General features: G+C 37.9%; 1 protein-coding gene across 1 annotated transcript in view; it reads right to left on the bottom strand.

Moving 5' to 3' along the window:
• The window catches only part of LOC102502239 (EGF-like and EMI domain-containing protein 1), a 565,383-nt gene that overhangs the window by 145,501 nt on the left and 396,189 nt on the right, over positions 1-23,693 (bottom strand). Inside the window, exon 5 of the mRNA XM_027772542.1 lies at positions 5,580-5,702. Coding sequence (XP_027628343.1) covers positions 5,580-5,702 — 123 coding nt within the window. The remainder of the gene's footprint in view (positions 1-5,579; positions 5,703-23,693) is intronic.

The following is a 23,693-nucleotide window of genomic DNA, read 5'->3' on the forward strand; positions in this document are numbered from 1 at the left end:
AGAAAGTGATGACCATACTGCAATTTTTTCTACTCCACTCTCCTCTCAGGGTTTTGGGCACACACCTGGTGTGTTTTTCTGACTGCTGGCTCCAGGATTCAAATCATGCAGTCAACCACATGGGATTCAGCCACTTTAACAACCAAGCCACTGACTGGGCCTATAATTTTTAAATTTATATTTCATTGCTGTAATCTTTGTGCAGTACAATGTAGTTTTTCAAAGCATGCATGCGATGTGTGATAATAAAATTGAGGGCTATTACCATATTTGCCATCTTCAACAAAGAAAATTACATTATATTGTATATACGGTAATAGACTATGTGGAAATTTTCTCAAATTATTTTCCATTTTTTAGTCTCCAATAGTCTGTCCCCTCTTTGATGCCGAGGAATGAATGCTACCATGCCATGCTCTGTAATACTGGCAGAAGGTCAGGGGGCCCTTTCTAGGTGACTATTAAGAGAATGGCTGTAGACCATTCCTTTTTATAAGAATCTCAAGTTATTTTAGTATAAACTCAGAACAAACATGCATGCATGTGGGTATACATACATATATATATATTTTTTTTTCAAATGCCAACAGTTTACAGTATTTGACGAAACAAATATTTTTACCATAGTGTGGGAGAATTACTGTGAAGGAGGATTCTGAACTAAGAAGAAAACAAAATCAAAGAGGCTTAAACTTCAGCTGGAGAATGCTACTACCAGGATAAGCAGCCAGTTGGTTTAGATACAGTGCTGTTCGGAGGGAAAGCTGGCCCGGGTGAACTCTCAAAGAACATACTTATTTGTACTTTCATTTAAAATCTCACACAATAATGTTATATTCAGGATGCTTAATGATACTGATACCCCACGAAGGAAGACACCGTGTTTTGTACTACTCTAGTTTTCTCAATTACCCATGTGCTGGGCACATGACAGGTACCTGATAACTACCTACTGACCAGACTGAGCAATCAATTGAGAAAAGGGGCAAATGGGAAAAGCTGAGCTGGATTCTGTTCCTAGTTCGACAAATACATTTTCTGGAACTTGGAGAAGAGCAGTCAGTCTCTCCAGATTTTCATTTCTCTCTTCTGCCAATCAAGCCCTCTGTGAGTTGAGGGCCTCTGGGCCTTGGCAACACTGTGAACCCATAGTTCTGATTAGTCTGCTCTGAATCCAGTTTGAGCTGCCTATCAATCTTAATGTCACTTTGTCCACCAACTAGCATTATGAGTTTGCTCAACTTTTCTGATTTTCCTGGAATTTCTTCTTTGAGATCCCCCCTCCATTATTTTGTTATTTGGGATGGAGCATTGTGCATGGAGAGACAGAGAGAGAGAGAGAGAGAGAGAGAGAGAGAGAAAGAGAAAGAAAGAGAGAGAGAGAGAGAGAGAGGAGAGAGAGAGAGGAGAGAATTGTTATAGCGTCCCTCCTTTTTTTTTTTATGTGGGAGGGAGCTGTGTGCAGAGAGAGAGAGAGAGAGAGAGAGAGAGAGAGAGAGAGAAAGAGAAAGAAAGAGAGAGAGAGAGAGAGAGAGAAGAGAGAGAGAGAAGAGAGGGAGGACCCTTCCCAGCTCGCCGACCTGCTGTGATCTCCTCCTTGCAGTCCTCCAGCCCCGAGGATTCTGGGCATGTGTTCGTGCGTTACGCTGCTGTACCAATAATTTAGACAAGCCATATGTCGAAACTTTTCAGAAAGTTCAAACTAAGCCAAAAGTCTTTGATTTGCTTCTTAGAAATAAAAATAGGATTTGCCCTTTTAAATGTAGCAGACTTGTTATCAGCAAATATTTACACTAAGATCTACTGAAAACCAAATGGTTTAACTAGTCAAATTTTAAATGACAATCTCAGTATGATTAGAATCTGTAGATAAGAAAAATGAATAAATGGTGTGTTGACTCTACGCGTGTATACATTTGAATAAATAAATGATGATGAATAAATTTATCTGTGCATTCATTCATTCATGTAGTAGTGAGAGTATGGATTTCTGCTAGATACCAGACAACTGGGAATGGGGGATAAAACAAGTGATAAGGTCTTTTCTCAGGAGATATTACAAATCTAATTGATAGCACAAGTGTGTAAATTTGCACTCTGTAAGAAGGCCTATACCAGAGATATACAGAACAGAAAACGACAGAGTGTAACTAATGGCCTCGAAATAAGAAACAATAGAGTTAGACAGCCCCAAGGACCATAGATGTTGAAATCAGATACAGAACGTAAAATGGTTATATATATGAAAGGGTAAAAGAAAAAGATACAATTATAATAATGAGAACACACACAGAGAGGAAACTACAGATTTGAGGAAAAAAAAGAGGATTCTAAAAATGCAAAGTTAGATTGTTTAAATATGAAATTCAATAGACTGGTTGAACATACTCAGAAGGGAAAGAAAATAAAGCATACAAAAGAGAAATGGAGGATAGCATGGGAGGGTGAGCAGACGGACAGTTGGGCCACAGAAGAGGAGGTTTAGCAACATCCTGGCCTCTACCTACAGACGCCAGCAGCACTCACGCCCCTCGGTCATGAAAATCAGTAGTCTTCACGCAGTGGCAAATGTCTCTTGGGAACAAAATCATCCTCACTGAGAACCATAGCCTTAAAAAATATATAATATACATAAACATAAGTACCCCAGCCCCCAGTGGCAGGCAGTCCTTTGGCCTTTTTGCCCCTTTAACCTGTACCTTGGAAGACTCTATTTGGACTATGAACCGGAAGACAATGGTCTTTCACTGGTTAACAGCCAGTGGAAAAAAATGTAAGTGACCCATCAGTGCACTCACACTCACGTGAATTGGAAGGCTCATTTGCATTGGCTTTAGAATGCAGTGGATTTCAAAATAAGCTATATTATTTGTTATTTAATGGCATATATAAATAAATCTGAAATCCTATGTTCAACAAATGAGCAAAGTGATTCTTGGCATTACCATCTCTACCAAGTAGTCACTTAACCAAATAAAAAATAAAACTAAGATGAATGAGACCGAGAGAGGTCGTTCTTTGCTAATGAGGTGTCTACTTCCTAACACTACCTCTAGTTCTGCACTCAGTATGTAGGTCAATGTTACTTTATTGTATCAAACTACTGATTCTTGAGTACCAGACCTTTAATTCTCACCAATATTGACATTATTCTTACTTGGCTTTTAGAAATGGGCATCAGCTAAATGAAAACATGGGTCGCTCCTCAAAATATTTTGACATTTGTACAAATAGCTGAAACTAACTTCAATTAAAATATGAGATAAATGAATGTAAATGAACTAGTGGGTATGAAGTTTAACATGCCTATCAACCAACCTAATAGCTATTATAAAACAATAATAACCATTGTCATACCTAACAGTGTCTAATTGCTGTGCTAGGCACTTTAACTATATCTATAGTAATAATAATGGTAATAATAATACTTAGCCAAAGGAAAGGAATATGTCTCTACCTTTCAGGCAAGGGAAGGGTCATAGCCAGCACTGTTCTTATCGTACAGATGTTTTCAGTGGTCATTGGCCCACCTTTACCTTGGACATCATTGAGCTCTTCTTTTCTCTGATACGGATTCTTACTGGGAACACCATTGTCAAACAATTGTATGCAGACGTAATTAAAAAAAAAAAGCCTGGGTAATTAGGACCCACCTTTGTGAATTCACACCCTTTGGAGGACCTTGCCTCAGAGGGCGCCTAGCCAAGAATAGCCCAGACTTGATTGCCACAAAACACTGTCTGCCTGCCCACAGCCCTTCCTGTTGCTGCCTGCCCAAGCATTGCTGGAAGAGACTGACAAAGGGAATCTGACACATGCTCCAACTTACTCACTCCTACAGCTTGTCTTAGGCATTCTCGGACAGATCCACAGCCAGGCACTTCAGTGGGGATGGTTTTTGTTTGTTCTGTTTTCTCCTATCAACGTATTCACTATGCACCAACCAGAACAGACATTGTTGGAGTTTGGTGGGGTTAATGAATGTAATTTTATAGATCACTGGGAAAACGTGATTAGAATAAATTCTTTTTTACTGTAATCTCTAAAAACAATATTCAAGCACTTCAATTGTGTAAGTAGGGAAAAATCAGAAAGGACAGTTAAAAGGCAACACAGGTCATCCTTTTAGTCTATAATCTCCCCTTGGAGAGATTAAGAGAAAGAAGCATTCTCTGAGACCAGCAGATGGTATAATGGCCATGTCGCTGGACTCACATGTAGTGGACCACAGTTCAAGTTCCGGACCTGGCGGCTTGAACTCACACTGGGCCCGTGTGCATGTGTGCCCAAGATCCCGAGAGGAGAATGGAGGAGAAGGAATTGTGGTGTGGCCATCCCCCACAAGGGGGTGAACAAAAAGAATCCTTCTCTGGCTCCTACTGCATCTCCAATATGGGCAGCAACTGAATTTATAAATGGAAGGACAAGTCCTAGCTAGTATTTAAATACCTACTCTACGCCACTTTTCATGCTAAGTGTTTTTGTAGATGTATGTATTTACTTCTTCTCTGAGGGAAAGAAACAGACAGACAGAAAGCCCACTCCCAGCGGGTTTTGAAGCTGCTATTCATCCCAGCTCCAGGCAGTCCTCGTTCACACACACACACACACACACACACACACACACACACACACACACGTCTCTGGATGCCACCCAGACCCTGCCTGTGTGTGTCAGCTTCCCAAAGCATCAGAGTTTCTTGTGGTGCCACTCCTTGGCCCTGAGGTTAAGTGCTGCTGATGCATTATCTTATTTAATTCTCACAGCAATTCTTGTGGTTTTAGGAACTACTATTATTCTACATTTTACAGATGAGGAAAGAGTCTTAGCGAGATTAAATAACTCACCCAAGGTTACACAAATCCTAAATGACAGAGCTGGGACTCAAACCCATGTTTCTTTGAATTCAGTGCACTTAACCCCACACAATAAAGCTTTAAAACATCATTTTGTAAGACCTGGGCTTATGTTTCCATCTCTGCCTCTAATCAGTGAGCTCCTTCAGGGCAAAATTTATTTCTCATTAAATTTTATATCCCCAGAGCATGGAATAATGCCTGATACAGAGCAGGAACTCCATGATTGTCAAATGAATAAAATGATAAATTAACAAATAAAGGGAGGAAGGAATTCATTCTAAAAGAAGACAGAAAATTAAAGTTTTCGGAAAAAGCTGATTCTACACCAAGAATACGATTCCTGTGGTTAGTTTCGTGCCCCTCTACTGCTATTGTAGCGACATATGAGTATTTTATGATAAGCACCATTTTTACTTTAGAATTAAATGAAATGCTTTCAAAACTATGTACTTTACCCAGGGATTTAAATAAACTATTGAAATTCCATAATCAGAACATGACACAACCAAACCGGCGTATAATCATATGTTTCCTATAATAAGCTACTTGAAGTGTTCTTAGGGTTACAATTTTGTAATCTAGACATGAGAGGAAGATCTGTGCTCTTGACAACATTCAAAATAAGCACTTCAGCTGGCTCTGGATAAAAGACAAACCCCGTTTTCTGCATTCCATAGATGCTCTGTCTTTCCTTATCAGTAAGCAGACAGTCCTGTTACCTTCACATCCTCTGCCATCTTCCTCCAGCTTCTGGCCAGGTGGGCATCTGCAGTAGTAACTGCCGATTGTATTACAGCACTGGTCCTGACAGCCACCGTTGTCGGTGGTACATTCATTTATATCTGCAATCCAATAAAACGGAAGGAGCCTCCAGTGACTACATGCACACTAGGCAACTCAGTGACTCTCTAGAGATGAAACATCACAGAGTGACATCATTCTTTGACTTCAGATTAAATAGATAAAATGATATCTCATTTTAATTAGCACGAATGTACTCTCATTTTGACATAAAGAGATAAAGCCATGCTCTTTGATATCTAAAATATTACTTTTGAACAGTAAATTAAAGCTTTCTAATCATATGGATTTTAGAGGCTTAAATATAGATCTAATATTATTGTTTTGTTTTGTTCTTTTTGCCAGAGGGTATGTATTCTTGCCAAAGAGAAAGAGAGAGACCGATAGACAGGGAGAGACAAAAAGAGAGGGAGAGAGAGAAAGGACCTCCCAAAAGAGAATGGTCACACAACAATCCTTTTCCATTTCTCTATCCCATTGGGTTGGACATGAATGAACACATCCAGCATGTCTCCTGAGCTGTGGGTCTGGTACCAAAACCCTGGCTGCCCATGTGGGCTCTTGCTCACTTAACCATTAGGCCATGGATCTACCCTACAATCCAGAAATTTTATACTCAAGTCATCATTTGAGGATGAGATTGAGAACAGAGAGAGCAACTCCAGTCAGAAATGGGATTATTTATTCTCTAAATATGTCATTGGTTCTCAACCAATTATTGAGCATCTGTCACTATGTAAGTGGCATTGTCCTAGGCTGTTTGAGGAAGGTAAAGGGTAATTTCATGGTTCCCAAAAGTTAAAATCAACTGGGGTTGGGGACTGAACAGAAGTGTGCTTTGGATGTGTCTGTGCATAGTGGATATGCTAACAGACCACCTCTAAGCCTGTTTTGAAATCATATTTATAGAAGAGCACCTCAATTTTATGTACTTGGCCTGTCTAGAAAGCCACTGGGTTGTATCCCAGCCCATCTGCAGGTTCCTAGTGGCCTGTGAGGTAAACTGACACTCTATTTCTGATCAAAAAAGGCATCTCTACTGCAGGTTGACTAGATGACCTGATAAATCCTTGCCTCATACGGTGTGGCTGAAAGAGATGAGGGATACAGAGGGCCACGAGGAAGTGGGGAATGGCAGGTAAGGATGGAAGAAAAAGGAACAGGAAAACAGAAAGGGACAGGAGAAGGAGAAGAACAGGTTAGGAAGAATGGAAGGAGAAAACAAAGTAGAAGCAGAAAGGAGAGGAGCTGGGTTTCCATAAAATCAGGAAATAACAGACAGTGAAAAGAGTAAGAGGCAACAGGCAAAATACAATGCATCTTGACTGACTATAACTTGTTTTGTCTGACCCCTGGCTACGCAGTTGTTGAGACTGCTTTTGCTTGTTCTCAGTTAACTTTCCATTGAAATGTGTTGTACACAGAGAAAAGTACACAATTCTTAAGTACACACTTTCATAAATTTTCAGAAATATGAAACCACAATGCATTGCTAGAGCATCACTACCATCCCAGAAGCACCTTGTATATTTGAAAGCAATGACCATCCTGACCTTTAATCACTACAGATTTTTTTGAACTATACGTAAACAGAATCATGCCGTGTGTGTGTATGTCTGTGTGTGTTTAGAGTTTTTGCCTTAGCACATATGTACTTGCCGAAGAGAGATAGAGACAGACAGTGAGAGGGAAAGTGAGAAATCACCCCCCAGGGGGATGGCCATGCCACAATCTCTTCTCCTCCATTCTCCTCCTGGGATCTTAGGCATGCATGCACACACACCTAGCGTAAGTTTCAAACCCGGACCAGGTGTGGGACTCGAACCAAGGTCAGCCATGTGGGAATCCAGCAATGTAACCTCTACACCATCTGCTGGCCCCATTCTGACACATGTCTTAATGAACTTACATATATATTTCTGTTGGGTAATATATCTGACTGGAATTGCAGAGACAAAAAATATGGTATGTTCTCCTTTCACAGATACAGCAAAATAATCTTCTGAAGAGGCTATTCTAATTTACACTCCCACCTGTGGTATATTAGAGACCAGATGCTACTTATTCTTGCCAACATTTGGGATATTCTGGGTTTTTTTAATTTTAGCTCTTTGGAGGAGTTTGTAATAGACTGACATTGTGATTTTAATCTGTGTTTTCCTGATAATTCATTAGGTTAAACACATTTTCATGTTATGGACCACCTGGATAACACTTTGTTACAAGGTTTGCTTAAATATTTTTCTCATCTGCCCAACTTTTAAAATATGATTCCTTTTACATATGGGTCCTCAAGAAGGATGTGAAGTAGAAGTGGTGCCAATTCTTGCTTCAGATCTCAGAAACATAGAGTTTAACGTTTTACAATAGGCATGGTATATACTGTCAGGTTTATGTATACTTATAAATCAGTTTTATCAGATTAAGAAAGTCCCCTTTCACTTTTACTTTCTTATATGTTTCTCTCAGCTCTAGGTGTTTAAATTGTATTTATTACTTTTTTGCTAAATTTATACTTTCGTGGCCCTTCTTGTCAATTTTATTACTATGATGGATGTCAATTTTATCACTTACGATGAATGTCATTGACTGATTTTTGTCTCACTGAAATACACTTGGTCATGATGCTAATCCTTTTTTTATATGCTTGGTTTCAGTTAACTAATATTTTGTATAGGATTTTTGTTCAAAATAGAGATTTGCCTGATTTGGTTTTTGTTTTTAACATTGTTTAGTTTCAGCATCTAGGCCGTTCTGGATACAGAAGACAAAGCCAAGTTGGAAGTGTTTTCTTCGTCCCTTCCCTGTAAGAATCTGCGAAATTGGTGTCATTTCTTACTTAAATGTTTGGAAGAGTTCAAATATGATGCCATCTGGGAGGGGCTGTGATTGATTATGTGTGTGTGTGTGTGTGTGTGTGTGTGTGTGTGTGTAAAGATTTTCCATTACAGATTCAGTATCTTTAATATTTTTTAAATGTACTGGATAAATTACATGTTTTAAAGAACCTGTTCATTTCATGTAAATGTTCAAATTCACTGCTAAGGTGTTCACAATATTCTCATACTACCTTTTTAAATGTCTGTCAAATTGGTAGTGAAGTCTCCTTTCCTATTTGGAAATTCATAATGTATGTTTCTTCTCCCTGATCAGCTTTGCTAGGCACAAATATTTCTCTCTCTTTCTCTCTCTCTCTCATCTACCTATCATCTATCTATCTGCCTATCTATTAATCTATCTATCTGCCTATCTATTAATCTATCTATCTGCCTATCTATTAATCTATCTATCTGCCTATTTGATCTATCATCTAGTTTAGTCTTTTCTAGGAAAAAAGCTTCTGGCTCTATCGAATTTTTTAGTATTGCAAATTTTTCCATTTAATCTACTTGTGGTATAAAGTTTATCATTGGCTTTTCTTCCACTTTCTTTGGATTTAACTATTCTGCTCCTAATCCCTTAAGATGGAAATTTAGATCATTGATTTGTAGCCCCTCTTCTTTTAAGATATTCCTGGCTATCTATAAGTGTGTAACAAACCACCACCAACACGAAGTGCTTTAAAGGACAACTTAGAATTATCTTTCACATGCCTGGGGCTCAGCTAGGGGTCCTCACTTGGAGTCTCACAGATGATAAAAGTCAGGTGACATCCAGAACTATACTTTTGAGATTTGGAGACATATGTTTGGCTTGTTGGGAGCTCTGTCCATGCAGTCTATCCACACCCTAGACTCAGTTCTCTTCCTACTCTGTGGGGTCTTGGGGTAGAAACATTTTACATGGTAGCTAACATTTCCCAGAGAGACCATTCCATAGGATCTAAAAGAAAATTGCGGCTTCTATGATCTAACCTTGGAAATCATAGAGTACCACTTTTTTTTTGTTTTCTACCTGCCTTCATTACTTTCTTCCTCTTTCTCTCTTTGAGAGGAAGACAGACAAGCGCCCTCAACAGGGTCATAGTCTGTGAACCTCCAGCTTCACCTCGTAGATATCTGTTGTTTAAATCTGTGACAGATAAGCTGACTTTGCAGAAGGTAGAGGAATTCATCCCCTCATTGAGGGAACTGTATGTGCATACAGGGAAAGAAGTGATGCCAGTCTTCTTAGGGAGAGTATGTGACACTGCAGTGCTCATTTTCCTAAACTAAGGTATTAGCTGCATTCCACACTTTGATGTACTGGGTCATTGGAAAAGTCATAACACATTTTTGCATTGAAAAACATAGAGAAATAGGTCATGACTTTTCCGATGACCCAATATTGTATTTTAACTGTAACTCAACTCAAAATATTTCCTAATCTGTATTAACATTTCTCCTCCAAGTTATTTTGAAGTTTGTTTGGGAGATTTTCAAAACATTGGAGGAATTTTTAATCATCTTGTTATTATGAAATATTATCGATTCTTGTCATGGTAGATAAAGACTATACACTGCATGATTTCAATTCTTCAAAGTTTGTTAAGATTTGCTTTATATTACAGCACACAGTCCCTTTTTGTTTAAACATACACACACACACACACACACACACACACACACACATACAAAGAAAAAAACTATGTTGGGCCAGTCAGTGGTATGGTAGTTAAGGTTATGGGATCCCACATAGTTAACTACCTGGTTCAAGTCCTAGACCCAGCAGCTTCAATAACATATCAGGCACATGTGCAGGCATGCCCAAAAGCCCAAAAAGAGAAATGAAGAAGGAATTGTAGTGAGGTCATCCCTCCTAGACTGGTGCTTTCTCACAGTCACTTTCTCTCAGTCTCTGTCTCTTTCTCTCTCCCTTATGGTACGTGCAACCCTACAACAAAAACGAAAAACTGGGGCCAGCAGGTGGTGTGAAGGTTAAGTCACTAGATCCCACATGGCCTGCCTGAGTCTTGGACCCAGCTTGAAAATCACACTGGTGCATGTGTGTGCATGTGTACCCAAAATCCCAAAAGGAGACTGGAGGAGAGAGGACTGGGTGTGGCCATCCACCCTGGAGACCACTCGCCCTCTCTCATAGTTTTCTCTCTCTGGCAAGAGCATTTGCCCTATAACAAACACTGAAGCAAACAAAGTATGTTTACTGGACAATAATGTGTATTCTGCAATTTTCAGGTGCTGTGTTTTCTGAATGTGTACATGTGACTGTATATATTTTATCTATATATAATTTATATCTATTTTAAATATGTGTAAATTTGTATTTAATTGCTTTGTTTATTAATCATATTTTTCATGTCTTTTTATCTTTAGAGTTTTTTTCATATGCTTGTTCTATTGATGAGAGAGGCATAGTAAAATCTTTTCATCTGATTTTACATTTTATGACTGCAATTTTTGTTTTCTATAACTTGAAATTCTCTATTATGAGAGGCATACAAATTCAGAAGTGTCACATATGCCTAAGTGATTAACCCTTCATTGCTATAATATTTTCCTCTTTATATCTAGTTATGCTTTTTTCATTTAAGCTGACTTTTTGTGATACTAATAAGCTGTATAAATTTTCTTTTGATTAGTGTTTGCATGACATTTTATTTTTTTCAATTACTTTTAACATTTTTTATTCATACAGTTGAGAAATTCTCTCTCTCCAAATACATACACACACACACGTAATATATGTGTATATTCTATTTTAATATATTCTAACCATCTTGTATTTTTGCTATGATATGATATCATTGGCTTTAAATATAACATTTATTGACATATTTGAATTAAATTTACCACTTAACTAGTTTCTAAATTTCTCATTTATTTCATATTTTACCCTCCACTCTTCCTTTCAAACTTATTATTTTCAGTGTTCTATTAGCCTTCCTTATTAGATTGTCAGTTACACAGTCCTTTATTACTCTTTCAGTGGTTACTCTAGATATTACAATATCTATTATTAATGTCTAATATAAATTAGTACTTTAACCATTTCCCATAAAGTGCTAGAATCCTATGCTTCAGCTTCTTTTAAACTTTTCCTACTTTGTATATTATTGCTATCATGTGTTTTATTTCAGATATGTGAACCTCATAAGAGTTTACTGCTATCATTTTACACAATCAATAGTAACTTTGATTATCTACATATTTACCTTCTGTGGTATCATTATTGCACCTGAATCTCTGTGCTTTCTTTCTGGAATAATATTCCTTGTGCCTGAAAACTGCTCTTAGTGTTTTTTGATATGTTGTCAAGATTTCTTTTTCATATTTCTTATGTCAGAAGTAACATTTTTTGCCTTAATTTTTAAATAAAAATATTTTAGAACAGTTTTAGATTTACAGAAAAACTGCCAAGATGGTAGAGAGAGTTCCTATATACTCCATACATCCCATATTTTGCTCTTATAAACATCTTACCTTAGTATGAAAGGTTATATATATAGTATATATATATATACTCTCTCCAGTATCTTCATTCCTCCAATTTTGACCTCCCCATTAGTTCTGGATTCCAATTTATGGCTCCCAACTCAGTGGGACTTCTGCCTGCTCTGCACACGTTCTGTTTTTTGGCAGACACTCTGGGGAGGTGGAGTGTGAGGCTGCGGCTATGGTGCCAGCAGGTGGCATGACAGTGCTGACACGTGGCCGTGGGGCCAGTGAAAGGGCCTGGATATTATTTTCTAAGTGGGGTTTGCTGAAAAAGAGGAGATGTGTTGGAACAGCTCAGGTATCAGCAGCCCTGCAATTCCACTCTTAAACATCCACCCAGAAATACCTTACAAAGGAACCGGGCTGTGTTAGACATCTTTCTGTATGTAATATGCCAAGCTCATGAAGAACTGGTAAGATTTCTTTGAAATTATGTTTATTCAAAAAAGGATGGTCAAGCTGTGCCCACAGCCTGGTGGTTAAGGGAGTCAAATTTCTCATGGTTGACCTTGGGGGTTCAAATGCCAGCCTTGGTGGCTTAAACAGCATGAGTGTGAAGAAATGGAGAAGAAGGGATTCCATTATGACCACCCCATGGGTCTCACTCTCCCTTGTCTCTCTCTGGTGAGTGCATGTGCCTTCTGGTAAATTAAACACAAATAAAGCAAAAACTGTATGACCGCTAAAAACTAAAGGTAAGGAGGTTGGCAGGTGGTATGATGGCTGAGACACTGGACTTCCACGTGGGCCACCTGGACTTGGCAGCTTGCTTTCTTACTTTCCCTTTCTCTCTCTCTGGTCAAGTTAAAATAATAATAATAATAAAATAAATAATTCTAAAATAAACCCTGAAGTTGAGATTATATGTGTGTGTATGTGTGTTTCTGTGTGTATACATATAAAATCTCAAAAACCTGTGTAACAACTTGCACGTTTAACAAAATGGGAATAATTAAATGAGTGGACTGGAATACTTCAGTGCAGTCATTAGAAGCTGTAATCATGGGGGCTGGATGGTGCCACAATAAAACCTGACGTCTGAACGGCTGACCCCCATGGGACTGCTTCGACACCATGAGTGTGCTGGCCTGTGCCTGCCCGGGATCTGGGACTGGCTGAGCTGCGGTGGGTCACAACATCAAGACTCCATTGCGGAGCTATATCGTTCTCTCACCCTCTCTGTCTTCCTCACTTCTGGAAGAAATAAATAAACTATTAAAAAGCTGTAATTGCGATGACTTATGAAACAACGTGTAAAATTGTTACCTTCAAATGTATTACAAGTTATTCTGTGGTTCAGCTGCAAAAAAACAAAACAAACAAACAAACAAAAAAACAAAAAAACCACCACATATCCTAATAGTTAGTATTTGGAAAGGTTAAAAAATAAATACTTTTACATGTAACAATGGTAGAGTTATATCTTTAAAAGTTTTCATTTCTGCTGTAATATTGCTTATGCCATTATTGTTTAAAAAATTGGTCTGAGATTTCTGATGGGTAACAAAAAGAATAAAACAAAGGTTATATAATTTTCAGTGGCTTTCAAAAGGGAATATCAGGTAGTCGGAAAAGTCATGATACATTTTTGCGTAGGAGCAATATTTGATTTTTCAAGAGTAATAGGGTTTGCTGGCATTAAAATCTTATGAAATATAAAGACCATTTGATAAAATAATGGCAATTCTTCAAGAGTGATTTCTCAGAAAAAGCCAGAATTTTCTTCATCATTTCCTATGTGTTGACCTGTAGTAAAATGTAATACTAATGTAAGCCCACACTATGGCAAAATTATTTTTGTTTTGTTTTGGTAATTTGCTATAGATGTATGCATTTGTTGGACAAAGAGATAGAGACAGAGAAAGTGAGAAATCATCTCCCAGAAGGAATGGCCACATTGCAATCCTGTCTCCTCCATTCTCCTCCCAAGATTTGGGCACACATACATACATGCTCTGTGTGATTTTCAAGCTGCCAGGTCTGGGACTAGAACTCCCACAGTCCATCATGTAGTATCCAGCTGCCCCAACCTCCACGGCACCTGCTGGCCCCAAAATTACTTTATGTTTGGAAACCTAGGTTAATATGGCACAATATGTCTGTCTGGCTTTACCTGAAATAAATGCAGAATTTCAAAAATCAGAGTAATGTAGTGTTGTCAAGTCCCTGCACAGAGCTTTGGAAAATAATGTATACTTTGGATCAAGCGCATATTCTGTGTCAGCGTCTTGCCACAACATATACCTTCTCTCTGGACAACCTCACTCATTTATTTGACTGGCTCTGACTTGACTCTTCTGGTCTGGGAGACTTGGCTTCATACCCTGAAGGATTTAGAGCCACCCTCAGGGCAGGCTAGGACAGAGACAGAGGAGGGTGATAGGAAAGAGGACCACAGTCTGTCACCTCCAATTTAATAAGTGAAAGTTGCTTTACCCTGTTTTACATACGGAGTAGCTTTGACATAACATTTGTTTGAATAGAGTGGCTGTTTTCACTAGTAAAAATATTTTTAAATCTCTTGCTCAGACTGTCTTAACAGGAGAGTTGAATTCGATTTCTTTTCCACAAAACAATATAAATAAGTTTATGAAATAGCGTGAGAGAAAACTATGGATAAAGAAAACAACTATAACTCTGAAATATTAAAGTAATGCATTTTATGTGAAAGGGTCGCTTTTTACAAATGTCCATTTACCATAGAAGTAAACATTATGGGAGCCAGTAGTTGGCGTGATAGTTAAGACACTGGACTTCCACATGATCAATCACAGTTCAAGCCCCAGTCCAGCAGCTTGAAAACCATATGTTCATGTGTGCCCCAAATCCCAAGAAGAGAGTGGAAGAGAAGGGATTGTGGTGTAGCTCTACCCACTGTGGAGTGATTTCTCATTTTCCTATTTTCTGTCTCTCTCCAGCATGGACCCTATAACAAAAATCTAAAATCTAAAAAAAAAAAAAAAGTAACCATTACTTATGTTACTAACAAATGCTAAGCTAAATCTGGTCTTTACCAGATCAAACTGATAAAATAGTACTTACAGGACAGTCACTATAGCCTAGTGGTTAAGGGAACTGGATGTCACATGGCTAGGGGTTCAAGTCCTGCCTCAGTGGCTTGAGAAATATGCTGGGTACATGTGTGTGAGTGTGCATGCATGTCCAAATCCTGACGGCATGGAGAAAGGGAGAAAGGATTGTGACATGACCACACACCCCACTGGGGGCTGCTTTCTCCCTTTCTTTCTCTCTGGCAAGCATATGAGTCCTCTGGAAATAAATAAAATAAAATAAATATAAAGATGAGATGTGGGGACCTGCAGGTGGTGTGGTGGTTAGGTACTGGACACACCCACACGGGTAACCACAGTTCGAATCCCAGATCTGATGGCTTGCTTTCTCACTTTCTCTCTCTCTCTCTCTGGCCAAATTAAAATAAATGAATGAATAAATAAAAATTAAAATATGTAATTCTTTTTAAAAAAAGATGAGATGCACTTATTGGTATGAATTAAGAAATAAACAAATTAGAGGTTTTGCTGGTCAAAATGATTAGTATATAAAAATGACATTGAAAAGGATTTAAAATCTTCCCCCCCCCAAGAAGAATTTTTTTTCCTTTTTTTTTACATTCCATGACTAATATTACAGCTTAGACAATGAATTTTCCCAGCATGAACACACTGTACATTAGCTCAGTTAAAGATATTACCATACATGTTACCATCAGATGATTTTCTATTTTTAAATGCCCCTTAAATATTTTGCTTCTTTTCCCCTTGATTCCTTCCTTTCCTCGAGAAGAATGTTAGTAGCACGCAAAACAGCTAAAGATATTTTTCAAATGTGTTTTATATTTTTGAAGATAGAAAAAGCACCAGGAGTGAAAAGCATACACAAAAAGGCCAATAGAGTTCTTCACGCAAACTAAAATCCCCATTCAGAGATTTTGACCAAAGTTCAAAGACAAATGAATAAGACGACATTGTCACATACAAGGAGAAGGATAAAAATCATTTATGTATGTGTGTATGTGTGTGTGTGTGTGTATATATATATATATACACACGTTAATGTAAATCAATCAAGAAACACTGAATCTTCCCACACAGAATTTTGACTAATGAAATAAAATGAGATGGAAATAAGTAAGAAATACAATAGTCTACATATGTCAAATGTTGTTGAACCCTCATAGATAATTTTAAAAAAATGAAAATTAAATCAACACTTTTCTCTATCAGATTCACAAAGACTAAAACCAATGCTAATGTGTAGGGCTGTGACAGAGTGGGATAAAGATGCAGCATATTCGGTTAGAAAGAAAGAGCAGAAGGTAGGAGAGACTTCCTGAGACTGGCTCAAATAATATGCATATCCTTTTCTCCCCAGCAATTCTATTTTCAAGAATCTCATAAGGATATAATCACAATATGCATAATGCTTTCTATATATTTTAATACCAGAGAAAGAGAAATGAAACAACCTACATATCAAACAGCAAAAGTTTAAGTAAATTATAAGACACCGACCAGTGGCCATTGTCCAGTAATTAGCAATCATTCTCCAGAGGAGTATTTATTTACCTCTGCAAATGCCTTGACATGTTAAGAGGGGATTTATTACTTATATTTACATATACGATGGCAATCCCATGTATCTTCTTATGTATCAATACATGTATTACGAAAAAAGCGAAGGACCGTCAGATACGCTGAGTGACTGTCTTTGAATGAAATGATTAGGAATGGTGTTTGTTTTGTTACTCTGCATGTGCCTGCTTACTAACTTTTTTGAAATAAGAATACTTTCAGAAAAACAGCCTTATAAATGCCAAAAGTTATTTAAATTTAAGGCTAAAAGTTCCTACTTACCCTTCTCTCCTTCTTATAAACTCTCTGATCTGTTGCACCGTCATGTCACTTTGGGTACAAAATTTGGTACTTGAATTTTACAATGTAAGGTGGTCATTTCAAATAAATGATCTTCATGATTTTGTTCATTAAGTTTCTTCTAAAAGAGCTTCAGGCTGTACAACAGTGTAAAATGTCATGCTTTATTCCGGTCATTTTGACCAAAGGCTACCTTTCATCCAATCAGTTGAATGCACCACACTGGAGAAAGTAGCAGTGCCTGTGGGTGCTTCTGACATCTGGAGGACTCACGTTAAAATGACAATGAAGGCATTCTAGAATACTCTCAGTGGAAGATATAGAAGAGACCATTTTCCTGAACACTGGACTGACTTGTGCTTATGTACCAAAGATATGCTAAAAGGAAAGGATGTCACACTGTCTACACTGGGAACCTTCTCTCAGAGCTAAAGCAGAAACCCTTTGAGCACAACTAAATGTAAAGGACATGTAACTTTCCTGGGCAAGCAACAATTCCAAATGGCATGGCTCTCATCTGGCTTAGTTAGGCCTTGAATTGCTCAAGTACAATGAGCAGAAGACTGTTCTTTTAGAAAATGTTTGTCTCTAACTTCATAAGTCTACCTTTTGCTACCTTCCTGTGAGTAAAAAGAAAGTAAGTTTATAAGACTATTATGAGAATCTAATTATATAATACATCTAAAACAATGAATATGGTTTACAGCATAGAGTAAGCTCTATAAAAAGCAACTCATTATTATTATAATTATTAGCGAAACTTTAGTTATTATTATCACATACTTGAATATTCAAATCTGGTTCACAGAAGGTGCTCAACTGCTTTCTTGAAGTAACTTGTATTGAACATGATTTTGTTTTTTTGGTTTTATTTGGAAAGGTTTTTGCTATAGGGCGTGTAAGTTCACCAGAAAGACAGAGACAGACAGAGAGACAGAAAGCAAGAAATCACCCCCTAGGGGGGATGGCAACGCTGCAATCTCTTCTCCTCCATTCTCCTCTCGGGATCTTGGGCATACACACACACATGCCTGGCGTGAATTTAAGCCACCAGGTCCAGGACTCGAACCGCAGTCAGCTACAGGGGCGTCCAGCAACATAGCCATTACGCCAACTGCTGGTCCCATGAATTTGGTTTTAATGCGGATATAACTACACCTCATTGTAACATACCACACTTCTTGCTTTATAACATGGGAAGCTAAAAAAAATCTTGCCTTTCCTCTGATAACACTATTGTCATAAAATTCTGCTATATTTATGTACACTCAGATTTTTAGAAAATTGGTTAAATGATACAACCAAACTTGGTTAGATAGATAGATTACATTACTGGGACTTTGTTCAGTAGTAAATTGTACACTGACATTAACACATAGAAGGCAAATAGATACATTTCTGATTCTGTTTTCTATATTTCTTTAAAAGTGAACAGGAAAACGTGATGCCATTTGGTGGCCTCATGTACTCAGAAAAAAAAATAAATGCAAATATATAATGTTACCATTATCAACTGAAAATCAGTGTTCATAAGTAAAAAATTTGAAAGTCATTGGCTTTGAAGATGGTTCTGAAAACCAGGTCAATACTTCAGATTTTAAATTGCAGTTTTATAAGACACTCACTGTATGATAGATTTCAGGCTGTTTCATATGTCCAATGTCATTCAAGGTTGCAAATAAATTTGGCCTCTCAAAAGCGAGATGAATGACAAAAATTCTCTGACATATAGCAAGTCTTCCAGGTTAGGCATGACAAAAGTTCAATGATATCATCAAGGCTATCAATCCATCTGTAATGGCATTCTGCAGTCTCTTCAAGAATTAAATATAATGTTTGCAAGAGCAGTGTTGCATTTCTGCTTGTAGGACCAAAAAGAAAAAAAAAATCAGTAGAACTGCAAACACATAAAAGATCTATTAAATCAACTACACAAATGAGCTATTAATTTCTACTTTTAAACATTTGTGGATTTGCGCCCCCTACATTTGATCATTTTCCTGAAATACACTTTTCGTTTTACGTCCTGTGATCCATCGGTTCTTGGTTATATGATCGTTTTATTGATGGCGTGCATTGCTTTCAGGAACTTGGCAAATAAACTGAACAGACGTGGCTGTAATACAAAGTGAAGAGGGGAAATGAGACGTGTTTGCATTTAATTTACATTTTTCTCCAAACCAAATATATTTGATGCAGCTCAACATGTATATTTTTTTCTTTTTTTTTGAAAGGGTTGTATGTTTGCTTTGTGAATATTACCCCAAACTGTGTACACACATTTTATATATCATAGCCATTTTCAAATCAATGGGCTTTATGAAGTGATGACCAAAGCTTCTTATTGCAATTAGTTTTTACAGCAAATCAGTCCATTTCTCCTTAGGTCTCAGCCTTAATATAATACCCCTGAGGGGTGATTTCTCACTGTCAGTACTCTCTGTCTCTCTCTGTCTCTCTGGCAAGCACATGTTCCCTAAAGCAAAACTTCTAAAATATATATAATATTCTCTCTTCTTTTTATTTTTAAGTGTAATTAATTGATTAAATTAATGATAGTCCATGGACATACATGTGAAAAACAAAGACAGAGAGAAAGAGAGAGAGAGAGAGAGAGAGAGAGAAAACACTTTCGACAGTGTCTACCACCTTGTGACCCCACCTTCCTCAGCTCTCCAATGCCTCAGAATCTTGGGCTCTCACACATGTACCTGACGTGTTTTCAGGCCAACCAGGTATCCAAAGCAGTTGGCATGTGACTGCCAGCCTTCGAGGGCACTTGCGTCACTAAAGTGCTACAACAACAGGGCTTTTTCTTTATTTATTTATCCTTTTTAAGGTTTCTTCCTTCCATGAGAGTGACTATAAGTAGACACATGAGAGCAAGACAGACACCAGGGGCAGGGTTGCATCCACTGTGACCCGCTTTCCCCAGCCCCACAGTGAGTCAGGATCCTGTGTGTGGGCATCCATGGTTGTTTCAGGTGACCTGGGATCTGGACCTGTGGTCGGCCATGTGGCTTCAGCACTGCAATTCAGTGTACCACTCCCTGTGTCACCAAGGATGGGCACTTGTTTTTCCTTTTTGTTTTATTGGGTGGTCAGAAAAGTCATGACACATTTTTTGTATAAGAAACATAGAAAAGTACTTCATGACTTTTTTGACTACCCAATATTTATAGCAAGATAACCTTCCAGGATAATTGGCTTTAACTCAAATTCTCTGTGCAGTTAGTTCATAAGGAATCTCATCGAGTAGCTGCAATAAAATAGCTCCATTGTATGATGAGGTAGAGTCTGCAAGTTTGTGGAATACATGGACTTACTGAATTATTGGTTCTTCTCTCTGAAAGCCAAAAGTCACAGGAACAAGTCTACATCACAACCAACAAATCCAGTGAAGAGATAAAACCAATTTGCTCTTTTGGTCTATATTTTCCTTATGTTGTTACAACATGAACTAGTCATGATTAATAATTAAAATGACCAGTATAAATTGTTTCACATAACACTTGCATATTTGCATCATATTTTCACATTCAGGATTGCACTTGAACTTCATAAAGCATGGTGGCAGAGTAGACCTTATTATTCATTTTTAATTTTGTAAGAAAGCATGTGCACTCACTGGAGAGAAACAGAGAGAGAAGGGGAAAGTGCGAAAACACCCCCCATGGAGCCGGGTCACACTGCTATCCCTTCTCCTCCATTTCTCCTTCCTTTCAAGATTTTGGACACACACGCACATGCACCTGGCATGTTTTTCAAGCAGCCAAATCTAAGACTTAAACCACATACTAGGCCATGTGGGCTTCAGCTGCCTTAAACACTATGCCTTGGGCTGACCTGGCCTTACTATTAATCATGGTAAAATGTAACTCTGATTTGTGGCAGCCATGGTAGGTAGACTTTCAGCCCAAAAGAATATTAAGAAATCACATGAGCCTCTATAGCCTGAAGTAAAATGGGGAGGAGAGTACTTTCTCATAGTTCTTTCTCTCTTTGTTGGGAGTACACATGCCTTCTGGCAAAATAAAAAATAAAAAGAAAGAGATAAAATAAAGAAACTCATGCTCTAAGAGATTATAGTTATTCCTTCATTTAGTAAATATTCATTGAATGTCTTCTTTATGCTGAGCCCAGGTGGTCCAAGGATCAATCCCATTATTGTTTTAGAAAACAAGCCATGCCAGCTAAGCTTCCTGGCTTGTGTGAGAAATGCAATTCTACAAATGGCTGTAAATTAACCAAAGGCAAGACTGACATTTAACCTCGCTAAAATCCAAGCTTTCCAGCTTCAGCGTTATCAACTCCAAGCTGACTATTCAAAAATTATTGCCTGGTTAAAAGGAAATTTCCTGCCCCCCACCCATCTAAATTGCCATATCATTTTAATACGGTTGGAAGGCAACTCAGATGATGCAGCATAAATCTACCTCATCGCTGGACAGTCAGCTTTAACAGCTGGGACAGTTCACGTGTTTAGGAGCCCATTATTTTTTCTCTCGTTATTCCTTCTTTAAATTTTCAGTTGTAAAAGAGAAAGCTCATGATGCAAAAATATTTCTTGCACCTCTAAGTAACGATTTCAGGGGGAGATTTTTGTACATATTCATGCAATAAGGAGGTTTTATCTACACCTGAAGGAATATCCTAAATCCTCTTAAAATTTGTTTTCTGGCATAGGGTAAGAGAGTAGCTTTGGAGTCAGACTGAATTCAAATCCAGGTTCTCCCACACATTAGCTGTGGGATTGTTCCTGTTAGCATTGCTGTGTAACAAACCAATCTAAACTTTGGTGGCTGGAAATAATATTTATTTTTTCATCTTATGATCTCTGTGGATGTGGAATTTGGAGCAGGCGTGGCTGGGCAGTATCAGCTTCGGATAGCTCATGCAAGTGCAGTCAAATAGTGGCTGAAGCTGAAATGGCATAAGGGTGTGTACCTGCTAGAGGCTGGTCAGGCATCTCTCACTCTCTTCCTGAAATCTCTAGTTTCCTCAGGTAGACTCTCATATGGGTTACTTTGAGCCTCTTCGAAGCACAACAGCCTTGGGGCAGGTGGATTTGTAGTGGCAGCTCAGGGCTGCAGCATGTGTTCCTCTGATTAAGGAGGACAGGATCTTCTTTCCTGACCTTGTCTTGGAAGCCAGCCCAAGTCCCTTCTTCCACATTCTGTTGCTTTTATGCAAATTTCAAACCAATTTGGATTCAAACAAAGAAATTAGGCTCCTCTTTTATTTAAATTATATCTATTTTAATTATTTATTAATAGTTTTATTTGACTAGAGAGAGATAGAGGCAGAGAGAAAGGGGAAGTGAGAAAGCAAGCCACCAAGTCTATGCCTTGAACCACAGTTAGCCATGTGGAAGTCTAGCACCTCAACCACCATGTCACCTGCTGGTTCCCTAGTTTCCCCTTTTAATGTGGTAATGTCATGGTTTGAGAAGAACATGTTGTTACATCCATTTTTGGAAAATAATATCTATTTCAGTGTTGTGGGTCAATTTCCCTAACTCCTCTGTACCTTGATTATCTTTTCTATAAAATGGACAGCTTATGAAGCACTATTTTATATCCATAACTCGTTTAAAGGAGTTAATACAGTTTAAGTGCTTAATATAGAGTGTGACATAGAGAATGTAATCTCAAAATTTTTAACTATAATTAGTATCTCCAAGTCTCAGCTCAACTATCACCTCTTCTATGAAGCCTTCCCCATTATTCTCACTAGTTTTTTAACTTGCTATAGTTTGAAGTTACTCTGTACTACTAGACATTTTTAGATTTTATTAGACTTGTGTGTTCACATGCTTTTACAGTATACTACTTCTCAAGAGCAGGAGCCAAAATGGTTGCTCAGTAACATTGATTACTTTGTTTGAGAATGACTCAGTTTACCATACAGCTATAAACAGCAGCAATGAAAATTCAAATTAAGGACAATAGAAAAAAAATAAAATAAATAAATAAACAAACAAACAAACAAAGTAGAATAACATGAAGAAAGTGAGGGTTGGCCCTCTAACCTAGCAGTTAAAAGACCTGGATCTCACGTGACCAGCTATGGTCTGCATCCCACCTTGTTGACTTGGAAAATACACCAGGCCCATATGCAAGCATGCCCCAAAGCCCAAAAGGATGGAGAAATGGAGAAAGGATTAAGGCATGACCATGCCCCATTGGGGTGTGCTTTCTCTCTCTCTCTGTCTCTTTGTTTCTGATGAGCATGCATGCCCTTTGGTAATCAAAAAAAAAAAGAAGAAGTGGAATATACACCAGTAATGAATGTATGACTTCTAGTTTGGTTTATTTTTCTATCAAAGCTTTAAGAGATACAACCATCTTAATAACGGGTAATAGGAGAAGGAATTTCCAGATGAGACAACGGAGATGTGAACTGGAAAACCCTGGTCTCGAATGAACATTTAGAAAGTTGATTAAATTTGTTGTAATAGATTTGCTAAAATTTAACTAGCTTTCCTATCACTGTAGTATAGCATTTAAAGTGTGCATAATTAAAAACATTTGTTGGAAGAAAGCTGCATTTCAAATGAACAAAAAGCTTTGAACCTGTAAATGATATAAACCTCTGGCATCCTTTTAGAAGAGAAAACAACATTCATGTCAATCGATTGCAACAAAAGTATCTGTCCTTGGGTATCATATATAAACCTACAAAATCTTTATCAGTGAGAAATCAGCAAGCTCCTTTTACCAACAGAAATATACTTGTAAACCAGAGGACAATACCATGAAATCAT

The sequence above is a fragment of the Tupaia chinensis genome, unplaced genomic scaffold, assembly GCF_000334495.1.
Source record: "Tupaia chinensis unplaced genomic scaffold, TupChi_1.0 Scaffold000281_1, whole genome shotgun sequence".
NCBI classification, from domain to species: Eukaryota; Metazoa; Chordata; class Mammalia; order Scandentia; family Tupaiidae; genus Tupaia; species Tupaia belangeri.